A 16,349-nucleotide genomic window follows, 5' to 3' on the forward strand; every position below is an offset into this window, starting at 1 on the left:
GCATTGGCGCCGCTCCTTAGAGGCCCCGTTAAGAGCGCACTTGCAGTTAGAAATGTCTGTGCATACAATTGCTGTGCCACCCACCCACACACACACGTACTCCCTTCGATAAGGTGTCAGTTCACCATAGATTTTCATTCTTATTCCCTCTTTTCATCATTATTTTCCTTTCACAGACAGTCCGTCTTTCTACTCGCCGTTAATGATTTATTTGGCCCACCCCATTTGCATTCGGCTTCAACCCTGCTCCACAGCCGATCGCTCGAGTGTCCGTCACAGCTCCCACTCACTCGGCCCTCACACGCAAAAACAACAACTAATAAACTCACACAAACACACAAGCATGCACTTCTAATCTCATCCATCAACAAAGCAAAAAAATTTCAAAACCCACCACATAAACACAGAAAGACAAAAGAACAGCACCACAATCACAAAAAGCATGCGCCCGGCCGAGGTTTTGCCCCTCCCATTTCTACCAAGAGTGAAAGCACCATAATAATTGATGACATATTAATTTGACACGCCAAGCATCCCCGCCACTAAATTGCAGCTTCACTCCACAAACTAATCCAGAAATAAAATTTAAAAAACACACACGGCGATAATGACCAGCTGGCGTTGCGTGCTGATCAAGTGGCAGCCTTTACGGTGCTCCACAACCGCCAAACTCCTCTGCGTGGAAGGTAGTGCGGGGTTGGGGGGATGTCAAAATAACAAAAATAATATGCTCTCGTGCTGTCTTCTCCAACGCGGCATCGTTGAAAAAAAAAGGAAAAAAAGAAGAGAAGCTAAACAAGAGTCGCACCGTCACATTTCCTAAACCCAGCCGCTCTCATATTTGCTCCAAACACTTTTATACAAAAAGTAAAAATAAAAACCGGCTCTCGTTTCTTTCAAAACAAACAAACAGAAAAAAATTCTTTTTCACGCTCTCTCCCCCACCCCACATTTTACTTACACTCTACACCTTTGCGCCGCCACCCATTGGATGGTGAAGGCGCTCCACGGCGTCGTTACTACGCATAAAAAAAGAAAAATGATATTTTGTCTCGCTTTGCCTCCCGTCTAACCCATGTCGAGAAAACAGTTCACATTTCATTGCTATTGGTCGTTGCTGCACACTTTTTGTATTAGTTTGAGTTGCTGCTGGTATTGTTTTTGGATTTTCTAGACTTCCCTCCCCTCCCCCCACCCACAAACGCGTCGTTCACGCCCCCGCCTCGCCCCCCTCCATTCCACGTCTAACGCACCGAAACCCCACCCCTGAAGGCACCACACACACACACACGCACAGCAAACCAATGCAGCTCGGCGGCGGCGGCGCATAGGAGGGGAGACAGCGGAAAGAGAGGCAGAAAAACACAAAAAGGAGGTGTGGCACCAACTGTCGGAAGTATTAATTACTCCGGCGCGGAACCCCGCAAGCCTCGCCCAACCTTCAAGAAGGTTGGAGCATCCCCATGCACCTGCACGGAGGGAAATGGGGGAATTCGTGAGCAAACAAAATGTTCAGATAAACAAAAACACGGGGGGGGGGGGGGGAACGCAGAACTCTGTTTCATAAAATCAAAAAACTCACTCCGCAAAGCCAAGAAATAAGAAGTAAATATATAAAAAAAATGATGGGGACTCAGAAGTAATATAAACAACAACAAAGAGGGCCCACTGCCCCGTTTCAAATGCGTGGACAGTAACGGTTGAGAGAGAGAATAATAATGAAAAACGGCGAGAAAATAAAGTAAGAAAGTAAAATAATGACCTTCACGATGCCTCTAATAAATACCCGGGATCAGCTTGTATGGGACTACCTGCAGGTAGCGTTCCCAAAGCTTACCGTACTTCCTGCGGCAACGGTAGTCATCACGGCGCTCGCGGTCCACAAGATGACAGGTGAAGAAGCACACGTAGAAAAACGGAATGAAAGAGTTAAATCCGCATGACGTCCCCCACAAGAATGCCATAATAATATCCACAGTGTAGTGTAGTTTACGACCATAGCGATACCATCCATCCACAAAGAGTTCACCACGTTCGTTTTTTAATACACGGGGATTTTCAATATATCCCCACGGGAGCTGCGGAAACGCCTTCCGTCGAATGATGTATTCCGGCACGCCGCTACGCTTCATGCGGAAACGATTCTTCTGTGAATTCGCGCTGTCCCAGATATAGTATGCCGGAAGGAGAACCATCACCATAAGCATCAATTGCCAAGGTCGGTAGGAACGTTCTTTAAGAACTCTCTGGATGTATAAGGATTGCATGGAATACAAAAAAGGTACCCCGCACGTATTCCAGTACGCCAACATCCATCCAAATTTCTCGTAAAATAAGTCCCAAGTACTAATAATACACTCTTCACCCTTTTGTATCGCATTCACGTACAAAAATTGTGCAAAAACAATAAAATACATATTTCCCGTAATGTAGCCAAGCTCTCGGTACATTGCGGCGGCATTACTTAGGGTTATAACCATCAATAATACCCATGAATTGCGACATTCCGCAAACAGCTTAACGTCCACGTCACCAGGAAGACGAAAGTTAAGAGCTGAGCCCATAAAAAAGTCATAGACAACATTGTTTGACATACGAAGTCTTTTGCGAAGGCCAACAATGTAGACCCAAACCGAAAGGACATCCGCCCAGATGGTGGCAGCAGTTAGGTAATGGCCGTATTCATCATGCACCCTCCAAAGAGGGAGGATTTCGGTAAAATGTAATACGCCTACAATGACCAGCATACAATACCATGCATGAACGGCATTGCATTTGTAGACATAGCGGTAACCACCTTCACTTGGAATGGGAAGTCCCTTGACCTCCATACCGGGAAGCACTACAGCCAAGGTGTACTCCAAAAGTAAAAATCCTGTAAAAATGCCAAATGTTTCCCATGTCGGTGCTGCATTTATACGCACATGCTCCCAAAAAACACTGATCATGTTCTCCCCCTTTAATAGTGGATGACCGGGGTAGATCATTGTGCCTTGAAACTCCATTATGCAAACCATAAAGTAATATATCAGTGTATGGGATATCAATATGATGAGAAAAGTAGCCCAAGGGCCGCCAAATTCATAGTGGCCATCCCAGGTGTCCTTTTCGGGAGAAAATTTCTTTTCCACCGTAACGTTGTAGAGCTCCTCGGGACTTAACTTGCGCTCTGCTGTCTGCGCATTGCGTTTTGGGGTTGTTGAACGCCGGGTTGAAGATGCCCGATGAGTTCCAGTGGTCATGGGACGAATAAGTAAGTAACGGCAGAAATAAAACGTTTAGTTTTTTTTTTTTTTTTCGTAACTTCATCATGGGGAGAGAAAACAAAATAAAGAGAAGCAAAGTAATAAGCATAATAATAACCGGTGTCCTTGGCTGTCTCTTACATTACCAGCCTACCTGCCACCGGCATACACACACAACCAAAAAAAAAAAAAAACTAAGGTGCGTCACGCTACAACAAAACAGCAGAATAAAATAAAAACTTTCCACCGTGGCACTCTCTACAGCCCACATGCCAAGAAACGCAATATATATCGAGTCAGTGTCTATCTTCTCCAACAGCAAAGTAATTCAACAACGCAAGTTTGTATATGTCAGTTGGAAAACTGCCTGACCAGAGGACGCCAGTAGAGAGCAGTCTCCGTTCATAGACGTCAAAGGCTGTGAAAGGTGGGTCACGGTGTTGTTGAAAAGCGCGTCCGCGTCATCAGTGTCTGAAAACCGAACGTCTTCCATTGCAAGCGAGGACAGGAGACCCAATCTTGCGTCGCCACTTTCTCCGTACAACTGCGGCAACTGAAATGTCTGTCCGTTACTACAACGCGTAGTGGACTTCCTTCCGTCGCCAGGAGAAGCAGAATCCTTCAAAATATCAAGTGTATACAACGTTCTGGAAAAACCGCCGGTGCACACTTTGTGATCATTCAAAAAACGTACATTAAACGTTTCCATAACATCTCCCTGAAACATTTGTTCCATTTCCTGCCGGAGGTGTGGATACAGCTCCCACCGCTGCAGCACACAGTACTCGTCATCATCATGCAACGATGAAGATGGCGTCTGCACAGCTCGATCGTGCTGAGAATTGCGACGGACGTCCCACAGACACGTACTCATGACATCACGTCCAGCCACAAACCTCCCACACGGGCTTAGTGCACAGTCAGTGAGTGAGTTAGCAAAAACAGTGTCTTCGTGATGGTACGTGTTTTTAAACACCAACGGTGCCTGCTGAAATAATTTAAGTCGCTGGCGAATGTCGAGCACTCGAACAGCCCCGGCGGTTGTCACAACAAAAAGCAAAAATGGTTCATGAGAAAAGCAGCGAATGCCAAATATGGTCTCCGTAACCTCCTCCTCAAAGGGGGATTTAAGAGCATACGTCTCAATAGACGTGTCCTGGTGCTCGACGCACCACAACTTCACAGTGAGGTCATCAGCGGAGTAAAACTGCGCACTATCCGCCACTGGACAGAGTGAGTTTATGTTGTACTCGTGATTCAAGGCATAACGAGTCACTTCCTTCATCGCAGTCATCCGTGTACCATTAAGTGGGTTCAACGTCAGTGAGGCAACACTTTTCTCGCCAAGGTGATTCACCGCTGAAAAAGGTGAGGGAGACTCTCGCACCCCAATCACCTTGAATAATTTTGGCATTTTCTCGTTTGTCATGAGCAGGTACGTGGTTGGACCTGTTTGAGGCAAAAAACAGAGAGCCTGAACGCATGGAGTCACCTCCACACTGTTCAATGGGTCTATGACTGAGGTGTACGCTTGTCGCCCCACAGCAAACGCATAAGGCCGGTGTACGCGTGAAACAGTTCCACTTGCGCGCGGACGCCTCTCTCCCTTGCTTGCTTCACAGTCTCTGCCGTTACCTTCTAGTTGTTGCTGCTGCGACTGCTGTTTTATACGGTGCAGCAAAAAAACACGACCAGAACGGTCACCTACGGCAACGTATTCCCCAGAACTGTTTGTTGCAAGAGACGATACGTTCAAAGCGCCACTTCGAAAGTACGTGGGGAGACCATCAGCAGCATGTTGCCATGGTTTTCCAGATACATATACTTCGCGTAACATCAGCTTCTCCGAAGCAGTCACATCATCTGTGTCTCTATAAGACCCTGTACAACTTCTTTTTCGCGCGCTCTCATCACCAACACTTGCCGTGGCATCCACATGCCGAAGAAAAGAATAAAAAGCATTGCGTACTTGATGATGACCAAGCAAAGTTGCCTTGGGCGACGAACGACGCAGCGCGTGTTCACTACCTACGTGATTTCCGCATGCTGACGACATGGATGGTGGTGATGCCGGGCTGGAAGGAAAGACACTCACCGAGGGAGTGTGTTTTATTGGCACAGCTTCAGCTTTGTCATAGCCAAGTCTGGGGGACCGCTCTGGTTTCCATTCAAGTTTAGCATCTGCAGTGTCTGCATGTCCATGCAACGCAACAGCGCCTGTGTCCACTTCCTGTGAAACGCCTGTCACGCTGCAACTCCGCGAGTGGGAAGGCCGAGGCGAAAATCCGCCTGGAACGCACTCCTCTACTCGGTTGTTTTGCAGTTTCTTTTGCGCTCGCTTCGCAGCTGCGCAATCCCGATCTATGCTTGAAAGCATTGGCCGCTCTTGCGTCTGCAGTGTGGGTCGTGGGTTGCGTTGGGATCACTCTGCTTTTTCGGGAAAGTAGAGCTGCAAATAAAAACTAAGATAAATTCCCTTTAAAAAAACGAGAGAAAAAATTTATATATATATTTCTCTTTTCTATTCTTTCGTTTTTCCTCCTCTTTCTCTTCCTCGTGCTGGCGCTGTTGATGTCTCGCCCAAAACACACCCCGAGCCTCGACCAAGAAACCATGTATTTCCATAGGCAGACAAACACAGAAACAGGCACACAAAGAAAGAGAGAAAGAGAGGGAGAAAGTGAGGGGGAAAAACGGGCTGCAACTCCCCTCAGAGGTAGGAACTCGCCCTCTCAGCTCCGCATATCCTTCGCATTCTGTACCACTTCCTCGTACGAATACTCAAACTTTTTGCGGAACGCCAAGTCCTGGAAATCGTAGCGTTGCCGGTCGCCCTTGTTGTACATTCGATGGCTCACCCACTCCACAGGACACTGCACGCGGCGTGCCTGCAGATCTCTCCACCAATACGCGTCTTTGTACTCGGGCGGAACAGGGACGTGATGATACACTTGATCTGGCACCAGGTGCGCACGCTCATCCCAGTGCGGATCGTATTTCTCTTGCCACGTTTCCGTGTCAACACGACGATTGGCGTGCACTAATTTGCGCGGGTCATACATGGGCAAGGGATCCCAGTTGTAGCGGTGAATCGATTTCTTTTGCAGCAGACGCTTCAGTTGGTGTGAAAACATCCCCTGCCCCTGTTTGAAAACGACAGGATTTTTACGCCAAACGGCGCTTAAATGAAGCATTGTGTGCTAATGTACAGAAAAACTATCTGCTGTGCTACTGCCCGCCCCTCAGTCCTCCTTTCTTTTCCTCGCAAAAACAAAAACAAAAAAACAAAAAAAGATGGTGCAGAGAAAGCAAAAAAAAGCAAACAACAAGAAAAAAAAAGTTGGAAAAAACATTTTTGAATCTTCCTGCTACTTCGTCAGAAGAAACTTCATCCGCTCACTCAGGGGCCAATACGTGTCCGTGCATGAACGCGCATACCACATCAAAGCAAAAAAAAAAAGTTTAGGTGAGCATGCACACATCCCAGCAAGCAACTGTTGCAAAATAAACATGAGGAAGCAAAGATCCAGGGTATGTTCGTTCCATTCCATTTCCCCATGGCCGCACCCGCACCAACAAGCAGGAAGCTGATGCACCGACAACGAGAACAAGTCCGCAGCAACGGGCACCTCTAATAGAGTTTGGAGAACTTTTATTTGCCGTTTTTGCTCTTGTTCCCCCGTTACGTCTTTCTATCACTCTCTCCTCTGTGCAGCGTTTTTTGTTTCATTTTCAGTTTGTTTGGGTCGCAGCAAACACGCACACACACAATCTATTCCCCTTTTTCTCACCCAATAAACTTATCTATGCGTGCATGTCTGGAATTTAATGTATGTCATAATCAACTCGGAATGCAAGTCATTGCTGACTGCATTAATGCCCACGTCCGTGACGCAAACAGGCATGATTGGTCACACACACACACACACACATACACGAAAAAATGTATACAAAAAATATTTCCCTCCTCTATGTCTTGCATTTATGTATTGATGTATGAGGTGTTTGCGTATATTCTCTCACAGCTTCGCACTCTATGAGTTATTTAATGTATTTATATTTTTCCGCCCATGTGCGTGTGCGCCTCCACTCACTAAAGTTGTTCCTAGATAATCCGTGCATCGGCACACACACACACACATCTATAGCCCGGTTACTCATTTAACGTGCATGTTAATTCTACCGTCGGGCCTTATTTGCTTTGGCACCTCTTCGCATCTTACGCCCCGCCGCGGCACCACGCTGAGAGGCGTGCTGTTGGGCCTCCTTGGGCTGATGCTCGAATCGAAGCACCTCCGCGCCCGCATAGCTTGCGTGGCTCGACACAGGCCTGTTGAAGAGCGGTGCAAGAACTTTAGGCCGTCGGGAAGCCACTGTCGTTGTCGCCTTCACTTTCACGTTTGTTGTTATTGTTGCTGACGTTGCCGCCACCGCCGCCGCGGGAGCCCACGAAACAGGCGCACTATTAGTTCCAGGGTCCTCCAAAGGCAACTGCTCGGTCCGATTTTTAATCGCGTCACGCATCTCCAGAAGTTGCCGAAGCTTTTTTTGTAGCTCGGCAAGTGATGCAGCTGTCACCTTGGCATCATCGCCGTCCTCCTGCGAGGCAATGTTTTCTTCAAGGTATTTGATGTCCTCCAAGATACCCTTCATCCGTCCTGTTAACTGCTGCAACTCCTTCTGGTCATCCTCCAGCGTCTCAGCTTGACTGTTAAGAGTGTCGGCCGCGACGTCTTCGCTTGCATCGTATTCCTCCTCTGTCGTGGCATTGGCAACATCATTTACGGACTCGAGCTTATCAGTCCCGTTTTTTTCTCCCTCACCTTCCACCGCCGTTTCATACACGTCGGCGGCGCCTTGTGTATAGGCTGCATCAACCTCCTCGGCGTCATGTTCGGGCTCATCTAAACCCACCTCCGCATCCTTGGCCTCTTCATGTGCCAATGCCTCTGCAATACTGATGGATGATGGAATACAAATGCCACTCGCATCTGCGTGATGACCAGATCGCCGCAGCCGATCCTGCTCAATCCGCAGCCGGTTAATCTCGCGTCTGTTGTTGATAATCCCTTGTTCAAGTTTGGTGACTATGTTCCGTTCCGTCGCATGCTGCAGCCTTTTTTCCATAAGTAAAATCTGAAACCGAATGGCGTCAATCTTTTCTTGCAAATCATTTGAATGCTTCCCTCGCTCTCTTGCCTGGCGTTCCCGATCCTCCTTGCGTATCCTGTCACGCTCCGCGGCCCAAGCTTCTCTACGACGCACCACACGGATAAAATCTTCCAGTTCCTCCAAATCTGACCGTGAGGTTGCCAAAACAGCCATCAATGTCATGTCATCTTCATCCCCCTCATTTTCCATCTGGCGCTCAAGCTCAGTAATTTCCTTGTGCAGCCGTTCTGCACCGAGACAGAGACCGTCGTACTGATCTGGCGTGCATGCTGGCTCAGTAGAGAAGCTGATATTACTGCTAGTGTTCGGTACTACTTTGCTTGCTGATTCACACGCTTGCGGAAACGTTTCATGGATGGTTGGTGATTCTGCCACCTTTGTCAGCGGTGTCTGTGCACCACTGCACTTCGGCTCTTCATTTGCCCCTTCGTTCCAGATCATTGACTTGGCCTCCTGAAGTGTTCGCTCCAGTTCTGCCTCCGCCTCGACTGCAGCTTGCTCTGCCTGCTTTTGTCTTTGCAGAGCGAGTTCGGCCTCTCGCTGCGCCTGACGAGCCTCTTCACGTTGTTTGCCAATAATTTTTACCCGTTCTTCACGCTTGCGCAGCAGCTCTTCTTCTAAAGCACGTGCACGTGCTTCTGCGTGCTCGCGTCGCATTTGCCTTTCTGTTTCCTCACTTTTCTGCATCTCCAGTTTCTTCTGTTCCGCCTCCTTTGCCTCACGCTGTGAAACACTCTTAATCGTATCTTCAATCTTGAGCAGCGTGTGAATTGCTTCCTCCAACTTATTCAGAAGCAACCCCTCGTCCAGACGACGCTTTTCTTGCAATGACTCAATCTCCCGCCGTAACATAAGCGCCGCCGAAGACAACACCTCAATCTCCTTCAAGGGTGAAACCGTGTTGCAGTGTGCAGAGAGGCACTTCTCCGCCCCGCATTCTGCTGTTTGATCTGAGGCTTCCTCATCCCCCAATTTGTCTTCGGCGGCATCATAGTTTTTTGTAGGTTGTTCTCGTTGTTGTTGCTTCGCCTGATCCAATCGAGTAAAAAGGGATGATGTCATCAAGGCGGATTTTTCTCCTTGAATATCTTTTGCATTCATGTCCACAGATGTCGCGCCCTTGCCCTTAGTTGACAGCTCCTCCGCATGAGTATAATTCTTTGCGTTGGAAAGAGAAGTTGGTAACCTCCCCGGAGCGTCCGCCCTTTCTGTGCGTCGTAATTGCCTCATCTTTTCAAGTTGCCCTCGTAAACGTGGGATTTCCTTCTGAGCCGCAGCAAGCTTCTCTTGCAACTCACTAGCCTGGTCAATGCTGTCTGTGTTCAAAAGTCGACGACGTATCTGTGATGCCTCCACCTTCTTCTTGTGATACGCATTGGCAAGAGCTTCGTAGGACTCAGGAGTGTATGCACGACGATCTTCATCGAAGGAATGACTTTCAAGCCTCGCAGAGGCAGCTGATGGACTTTCAGAAATCACTGTATTCTGTCCCTTTCCAAGTGAAAACTCTCTTACGCAGCGGCCAGAGGGGTGGCTGGCCTGACGCAAGAAAGGCGTAGCATCAATGGCATGTTGCAGCTTTGCCTCCTCATCACCGTCCACGCTCGACGCCTCACGCTGGATGCGCTCAAATGTCCCCTCCACGCTGTCCTTTTCAGACACGTTGGCCCTTCTTGACTTGGCAGGTTTTGACAGGGCGGGCGTCCCCATGAGGCGAATCGCCTCCGTCACAGATGGTTCCGTGTCCTCCGTCACCTTGCGGCGTATGAGCAGTTTGGAGACTGGGATGGGCCGCTGTTCAGCCGTTCGCTCAGCGTCATCAATTGGTAGAGCCTTTGGTTTGTCATCCCCCGCGCTAAGCTCCAACTCCGCCAGCTCAATGTAATCTCGAAATTTTGAAAGGTACAACAGGCAGTCGCGATCCGTCATCACCTCCTGGTTCCAGCCAAATCGCATCATAACAATCTTTACAGGCTCCCACGAGAGATGAATGCTTTCGTAGCGTCGACGAAGAAAATCCTCCACTGACCAATCGAGAATGACATCCGTTTCAGCGGAGCGATAAACGTGAAGACGGCGACATGCCTTCAAGTCAGAAAGGGAACGCCGAAGAAGGTTCGAATAAAGAAACGGTGCCATGTGATGTAGTTGACGAACTGTAAATGGATAATCCGTGAGTTGAAGCAGAGGTCGAAGACATCGATTTATGGCTTCCAAGCTGTAACAACCAGCGGATTTAATTTGTTGTCGCTGACGTGTGGCGTTCTTTTCCATGCGACGGAGAAGATCTGCAAAAAAAGGATGATTTTTCACATTTTTGAACTCATCTTTCCCTTCCATGCATTCACTCTCCTCTTCATCCACATCAGCCTCATGCTCCTTTTCGCTCTCTATGCCTTGCCCCACCTCGTCGTCGTGTGTTTCCACTCTCCCGAGCATGTTACACTCCTCATTGTCGGTAAAATGTACACTGGTCATTTTACCCACGTTGTAAGGTTCTTTGGAGCGTATGGGACTCGTGTAGACTTCTGCCACATCATCCTCCATGTTGTCATCATCGTTGTTCAGCTCCCCTGCAGAGCTCCGAGAGGGCGCATTGGCGACAACAACAGACTTACTTCTGGCACGTCGGGTATCGGTAGTCATGCCATTCTCCGTCTCCACCTCATCATGACTGTAAATTTTGGTCACGTCATCTTCCACGTCGTCATCCTCATCGTTGTTCCCCTTTGACGTAACTCGATTGGCAAAGGAGCTTGTGAGCACCACGGTTTCGCGCTTTGGTCGAGCATAGCTATCATACCTTCTCTTTAGATTTGGAGGGGCATGCACTTCTTCATCGTCATCGTAATCTTGCTGCTGTCCCTGCCTGCTCTCTACGGTGGAACGTGTGTGTCCATCCGCAACTTCCATCTCATCCAATTCCTGCGTCTGGGCGTCCGGGAAAAGCACCCCCGTCTTCTCCAGCGTCCCAGGGGTATTATTTCGGGCAACCCTACTCGATGGAGCACGATGCATCTCCCGCTTCACCACACGATCACCGACATGAAACTCGGGCCTCGTGTTTAGTGTGCGCTCTCGATTCTGACGATGCGAACCTCGATTGCCGTTTCCGGCCATGAACGAGCCTGCAGCACGACTTGATACCAAAGGCAAATGCAGCACCCTGGTAAGAAGCACGCGTCGCATCATGGCACTCAATCCTATTCTCTATCGTGCTTTATTTAGGTCCTTAGGGTTCTCTTTTGTTTCTTTCCCTTCTCTCTGAATTATTTTTTGCTTCTCAATTAACTATGCTGCTCAGAAACAAACAAACGAGCCCGGTAAAAAGTTCGCTTTACAGAGAGCATCATTGATGATGGTGGTAGAGACACACAGAGAGAGAGAAGAAAAAAAAAAAAAGCAGGTAGCACGCATAGACAAAAAAAAAGGCACAAAAATATCTATAACAGTAACCAAACTCCACAGGGAAAAAGAGTAGGGGTTAAACAACTGCATGGTCTTATTACATGAAACAGTGCCTTTCTTCCTGCCCTCTGTTTCTACGAGGTGATTTGAAAAGTAGCACATTCACACTCAAACAACATCAACAACAGCTCCGCGAGAAAAGTCATCCGAGTTATAAACATTACTGTTGTCTCTTCGCGTTTTCACGGCTCTACTCCGTTGCAAGTACATCCGCAAACTCCTCGTAGTATATACGGCCACTTTCAGGGTCAGCAGCTGCGGCTAGAAACTGCTCTACCTCCTCTTCAGTAAAGGGTTCCCCCCCACTACGCAGAAAACGTCGCATCTCCTCCGCTTCCAGGTAACCACGCCTAGCCAAATCCAACACAGAAAAAGCATGATAGATGGCCTCTTCACTGTCGCGAACGACAGAAATTGGCATTATTCTTGAGGCGGGAGACGCAGTAGCACGTTTTTTTCGCGAAGTTGTGGCTGGCAGTGCGGCCCTTGGGGGAGCCATTACACCCGTCATGAGAGCCTCAACTATTACCTCTTTCAACGCTTTTGCAGATACAACTCCCCGAGACGCCGCATCGGTTTCTTCCACCATCTCCAATAAACATAATACCTCCTTATTGGATAGGTTAAGACCCATCGCACGGGCAATGTACCCAACTGCTAGCACTGGAACCTCACTCATTACAAGGGTCGTAAGAGTCTGTGAACCTCGGGTGGTCTCTTCAGTCGCTACAAGAAGCTCATCGAAGAATTTGGCATGTTTTTGACGTCTAAGTTTATCTTGAACCGAAACCAACAACTGCCTTGCACCCACAGTTGTACACTGAACCTCGGCATCCCCGTTTTTCGTTTCTTTCTTGGTTTTAGTCATGGATCCTCCCCTCTTCGGTTGCCCTCGTGGCTTCTTGCGCCCACCTCTCATTTCTTACGCAGCGCAGGCTTTCCCGAAACCAAGTTTCCCGCATACGCGCACATACGAAAAATAAAAAAAAGGTGGGGATGTAATGACAAGGTCAAAACCACAGCTGCAGCTAATCAAACGCAAATAAATAACATCACACACATGTTACCAACGCAAACACTGTTATTTCAGCACAACCCAGGCACATCAAAAAAAAAAAAAAACACTGCCGCAGTAACTGTACCAGCCTGTCCTAAAACCATTCTAGATATGTTACAGAAAAACCGCAAAAAATAATAATAATAATAATAAAGGAAAACATTCTAGTTCCTCCAACAACGATAGATTATGATTTTTTGTCAATTACAATATGACGTGTTAACTTAATATAAACATTTTGGATAAAAGCTTCTTAATTCGTGCCTCAGGAGTAGAAAACCTTTTCCCCATGAGAGGATCCCCATAGATCTGATCCGCCAAGTAATATAAAGCAAGAAGAAACGTACCCACAGAAATAGCTCCCTCCTCCGCCTCAGGATGCTCTTCTTTCTCTACAGCACAACAGCAAAGAAAAATATGACGCAAAACTGGCTTACGAATAAGTGGCAATAATTCGTGTCTACGGGCCAGTTCAACAAACCCATCCAAGTTCATCACAGTGGCTGAGTATCCCTGCGCGGACCTAATGGCTATGGTATAGCCTTCTTTGATGGGTCTCATAAACTCCTTTACAATAGAAGCTACAGCATTCGTTTTGTATGACGGAATCAAAGTGTTTTTCACGGAAAGCAATGTATCATTACCTTCACAATTTCCACCGAAGCCAGGATGCAAAACTAAACCGTGTAAACGCTCTTTTTCCTCTATAACCGCATCAACATATGGAAATATGTGATACAACAAAAATGCAAGAAATACGTCTTTCGGTTTTTCATCTAAAGGACTTGCTGTAACACAAAGCGTTGTACCATCTGAAAGTCGTCGTAACCGACGCTTCTCCATCGCAAGAAGATAAAGGGCCTCTCCAAACAATTCCTTTGGAATTGTCTCGAGGCGCTGAAAAGCAAAAAGGTTTTTCTGTTGTGTCGCGGAAACATACCTCCCCAATGTTATACCTCGGTTTTGAGCCTGAACGTTATCAAGGTGTTTGCGCTGACTTCTGTTCAGTGAGCGCATCACCGCCATCCAAAGTAACTCGGCGGAAGTTCCCTGCGAAATCCCGCACAGTTGACAATCTTTTAGCATACGCGAAAAATGAGTCATAGTCATCGTAGGGTGAAACACCTCAGTTGATGACGCCGTATAAAAGTCATACATTGTATTTATGCGATCCTTGTATGTTTCTAATATTGCATCCACATCTTTCTTTTTTTCATTCGGATTCCCATCGTCGTCATCACCACCGTCATGTAACATTGTGTTTTTATTAACAGAAAAAGCAACTCCCTGTAGTGGTTGGACTTCAGGGGGGACGACTATCATTTCAGTAGGAACTGGCGCAACTGCAGGATAAACATGCCCAGTAGCGCGAGCCAAATACAAACAAAACTCCGAAAGCTGTTTAATGCGTTCCTCCAATTTCGACATTCTCTCTTGGTAGAATCGATCTTGATACATCACCAATTGCTTCACTTCCGCTACTTGTTGTTCCATGCTTTTCCGGAGATCCCTTACCTCTGTTGTAATGAGCTTCTTGAGAAGTCCTAAATGTTTACTTGCATGCTGGATCTGTTGTTCTGCATGATAAAGACGAGCTTCTACAGACATCTAAGGCATTCAATCCTCAAGGAGATCTACAAATAAAAGATATTTCCCCTCCTGAATATATATATATTTCCTTTTGTCTAAATACAGAACAAAAAAAAAACAGTGTGTGTGTGTGGAAATAATAATAGGAAGGAATCATGTTAAATAAGGCGATCAGTTCCAAAAAAAAAAAAAAGAAACAGCTAAACAAATCAATAAAAAAAAAGCGGCGAAAGCAAAAAACTCCAAATACAACGCTGGGACAAGCACTAACATGTAGACCTTTTTTTTCTTTTTATTTGTGCTTCTTTAAATAAATCTCATTTCTCAACATATTTCCCCCTTTTCCCCCTCTGACCCTTGTTGCTGTTCATCATGTAAACATAAAAGTTGCAAAAAGTACAATGCAATAATTTTTGAAAAAAAAGCCTCCCACTTGAAGTTATACTATGGACTCTACTCATTCCCAATCCTCCAAGCTGATACCATTCTCTGATCGTTCCCACTTGGCCTTAGTTTGTTTCATCACATAGTGAAGTACTGTATGCTGTAGCACACCAATTCGCAGTGACATTTGCTTGATTTCAGCTCTCACCTTTATAACAGCGTCCTTCACCTGCATCAATGGTGTCGTATCGGAAATTTTTGTTTCTCGATCCTCAATGTCCCTTTTTACCTGGTCCAACAATCCACTTAACTGGTTCAGCTCAGATGACAGTTGTTGAACACTCTGACTCGCCATATTTGCAGAGTCTTGGGAGGTGTTAAGCTCACGTAATTTTACCCTATAGTCTTCTACTTGTTCAGTAAATTGCTGTGCAAGCGTTTGCTCGCGCTTCTGGATGCGATCCTTTGATTTCTCCAAATCATCTGCCACGTGCTGAAGCATCTGTCTCACCTCTGGATACATTTTTTCGACAGCCTTGAGTAAAACAGTGGCACTTTCAACTCTCAAACGCCAATCTTGAATGACATCTGACCTTACCTGTAGAAGAGGTCCCACACGTTCCACTTCCAAGTTCCATTCTTCAGCATTAATCTCAGATTCTACAGGAATCCCAGTATCTTCTTTAGCTGACCTTTCTCCAGTGGCACGAACATAGACTTCGTCTTCATCATCACTTTCTATCATCACGTTGTCTTCTACCTCCTCTCCAACACCGTTATCATCATCAGCATCAGTCACTCCATCCAGCTCATCATACTTTTCCACATGGGTATAATCAACGGCACGGGGAGTAAAACCTTTCTTAAGGAGAGCATGATCTACAAGAGCTGATAAAATAGTCAAAACTGCATCTCCACTTCCTTGACGAATTCGATTTGGGGCAAGATTTGGAGCTGATATGCCCATAGCACGCAATTCTCCCAATATGTTAGTTGAAGTTGCGTTTGGATCATCAAACTGGCCGGGAGGTTCAAATTCATGTCCAGCTAAACCCATAAGCCAAGAACATAAAGATGTAAAGTAATGAAACTGAGCATTTGGATTATCAATTGAAGACGGCCTAGAAAAATAATACTTGCTTAAAGGCTTAAATGCAGGCTTGACACGCAAACAAAACTCCGTCTCGTAACGAAAAATTTTCAGTTTATCAATAATATCCTCCATGGTACCATCGTCTATAGTGACACCTTTGCTGGAAGCGCTGGGACCAGTTGATTGTTGCGGACTTTCTTCCTGAGACATTGCCTTCTTCTAGATATTTCTACGTATACTCAATTATAAAAAAAAAAAATGACTGAGGATGGACAAATCAACAGTATCAAAAAAAAAAAAAAGTAGGACAAAAAAGACAAAAAAAATTACCCCAATACTT

General features: G+C 46.6%; 7 protein-coding genes across 7 annotated transcripts, besides 8 other annotated features; all 7 read right to left on the reverse strand.

The window, feature by feature from the left end:
• The first annotated feature begins 1,273 nt into the window (after window positions 1–1,273).
• Window positions 1,274–1,296: a microsatellite.
• Window positions 1,297–1,775: 479 nt separating this feature from the next.
• On the reverse strand, window positions 1,776–3,242 carry TraAM80_06867 (putative sterol C-24 reductase; the record flags this gene model as incomplete). Its single annotated transcript, XM_029383690.1, has 1 exon — window positions 1,776–3,242. One exon carries the CDS (start codon window positions 3,240–3,242, stop codon window positions 1,776–1,778), a length of 1,467 nt encoding a protein of 488 aa, XP_029236442.1.
• Window positions 3,243–3,573: 331 nt separating this feature from the next.
• TraAM80_06868 (putative protein phosphatase 2A regulatory subunit) lies at window positions 3,574–5,622 on the reverse strand (the record flags this gene model as incomplete). The annotated part of the gene is made up of 1 exon (XM_029383691.1): window positions 3,574–5,622. The coding sequence occupies one exon, from the start codon at window positions 5,620–5,622 to the stop codon at window positions 3,574–3,576; it is 2,049 nt and encodes a 682-aa protein (XP_029236443.1).
• Window positions 5,623–5,756: 134 nt separating this feature from the next.
• Window positions 5,757–5,798: a microsatellite.
• A 78-nt stretch (window positions 5,799–5,876) lies between these two features.
• Window positions 5,877–5,930: a sequence feature (GA-rich).
• Window positions 5,931–5,977: 47 nt separating this feature from the next.
• Window positions 5,978–6,439, reverse strand: TraAM80_06869 (uncharacterized protein; the record flags this gene model as incomplete). Its single annotated transcript, XM_029383692.1, has 1 exon — window positions 5,978–6,439. One exon carries the CDS (start codon window positions 6,437–6,439, stop codon window positions 5,978–5,980), a length of 462 nt encoding a protein of 153 aa, XP_029236444.1.
• A 72-nt stretch (window positions 6,440–6,511) lies between these two features.
• Window positions 6,512–6,584: a sequence feature (A-rich).
• A 573-nt stretch (window positions 6,585–7,157) lies between these two features.
• Window positions 7,158–7,182: a microsatellite.
• Window positions 7,183–7,424: 242 nt separating this feature from the next.
• Window positions 7,425–11,609, reverse strand: TraAM80_06870 (uncharacterized protein; the record flags this gene model as incomplete). The annotated part of the gene is made up of 1 exon (XM_029383693.1): window positions 7,425–11,609. The coding sequence occupies one exon, from the start codon at window positions 11,607–11,609 to the stop codon at window positions 7,425–7,427; it is 4,185 nt and encodes a 1,394-aa protein (XP_029236445.1).
• A 466-nt stretch (window positions 11,610–12,075) lies between these two features.
• On the reverse strand, window positions 12,076–12,753 carry TraAM80_06871 (uncharacterized protein; the record flags this gene model as incomplete). The annotated part of the gene is made up of 1 exon (XM_029383694.1): window positions 12,076–12,753. One exon carries the CDS (start codon window positions 12,751–12,753, stop codon window positions 12,076–12,078), a length of 678 nt encoding a protein of 225 aa, XP_029236446.1.
• A 319-nt stretch (window positions 12,754–13,072) lies between these two features.
• Window positions 13,073–13,095: a microsatellite.
• A 66-nt stretch (window positions 13,096–13,161) lies between these two features.
• On the reverse strand, window positions 13,162–14,550 carry TraAM80_06872 (uncharacterized protein; the record flags this gene model as incomplete). Its single annotated transcript, XM_029383695.1, has 1 exon — window positions 13,162–14,550. The coding sequence occupies one exon, from the start codon at window positions 14,548–14,550 to the stop codon at window positions 13,162–13,164; it is 1,389 nt and encodes a 462-aa protein (XP_029236447.1).
• A 161-nt stretch (window positions 14,551–14,711) lies between these two features.
• Window positions 14,712–14,755: a sequence feature (A-rich).
• Window positions 14,756–14,989: 234 nt separating this feature from the next.
• On the reverse strand, window positions 14,990–16,219 carry TraAM80_06873 (putative intraflagellar transport protein 57; the record flags this gene model as incomplete). Its single annotated transcript, XM_029383696.1, has 1 exon — window positions 14,990–16,219. The coding sequence occupies one exon, from the start codon at window positions 16,217–16,219 to the stop codon at window positions 14,990–14,992; it is 1,230 nt and encodes a 409-aa protein (XP_029236448.1).
• Window positions 16,220–16,297: 78 nt separating this feature from the next.
• Window positions 16,298–16,335: a sequence feature (A-rich).
• The last annotated feature ends 14 nt before the right edge of the window (window positions 16,336–16,349 follow it).

The sequence above is a fragment of the Trypanosoma rangeli genome (assembly GCF_003719475.1).
Source record: "Trypanosoma rangeli strain AM80 chromosome Unknown Tra_15.4_contig_00264, whole genome shotgun sequence".
Classification (NCBI taxonomy): domain Eukaryota; phylum Euglenozoa; class Kinetoplastea; order Trypanosomatida; family Trypanosomatidae; genus Trypanosoma; species Trypanosoma rangeli.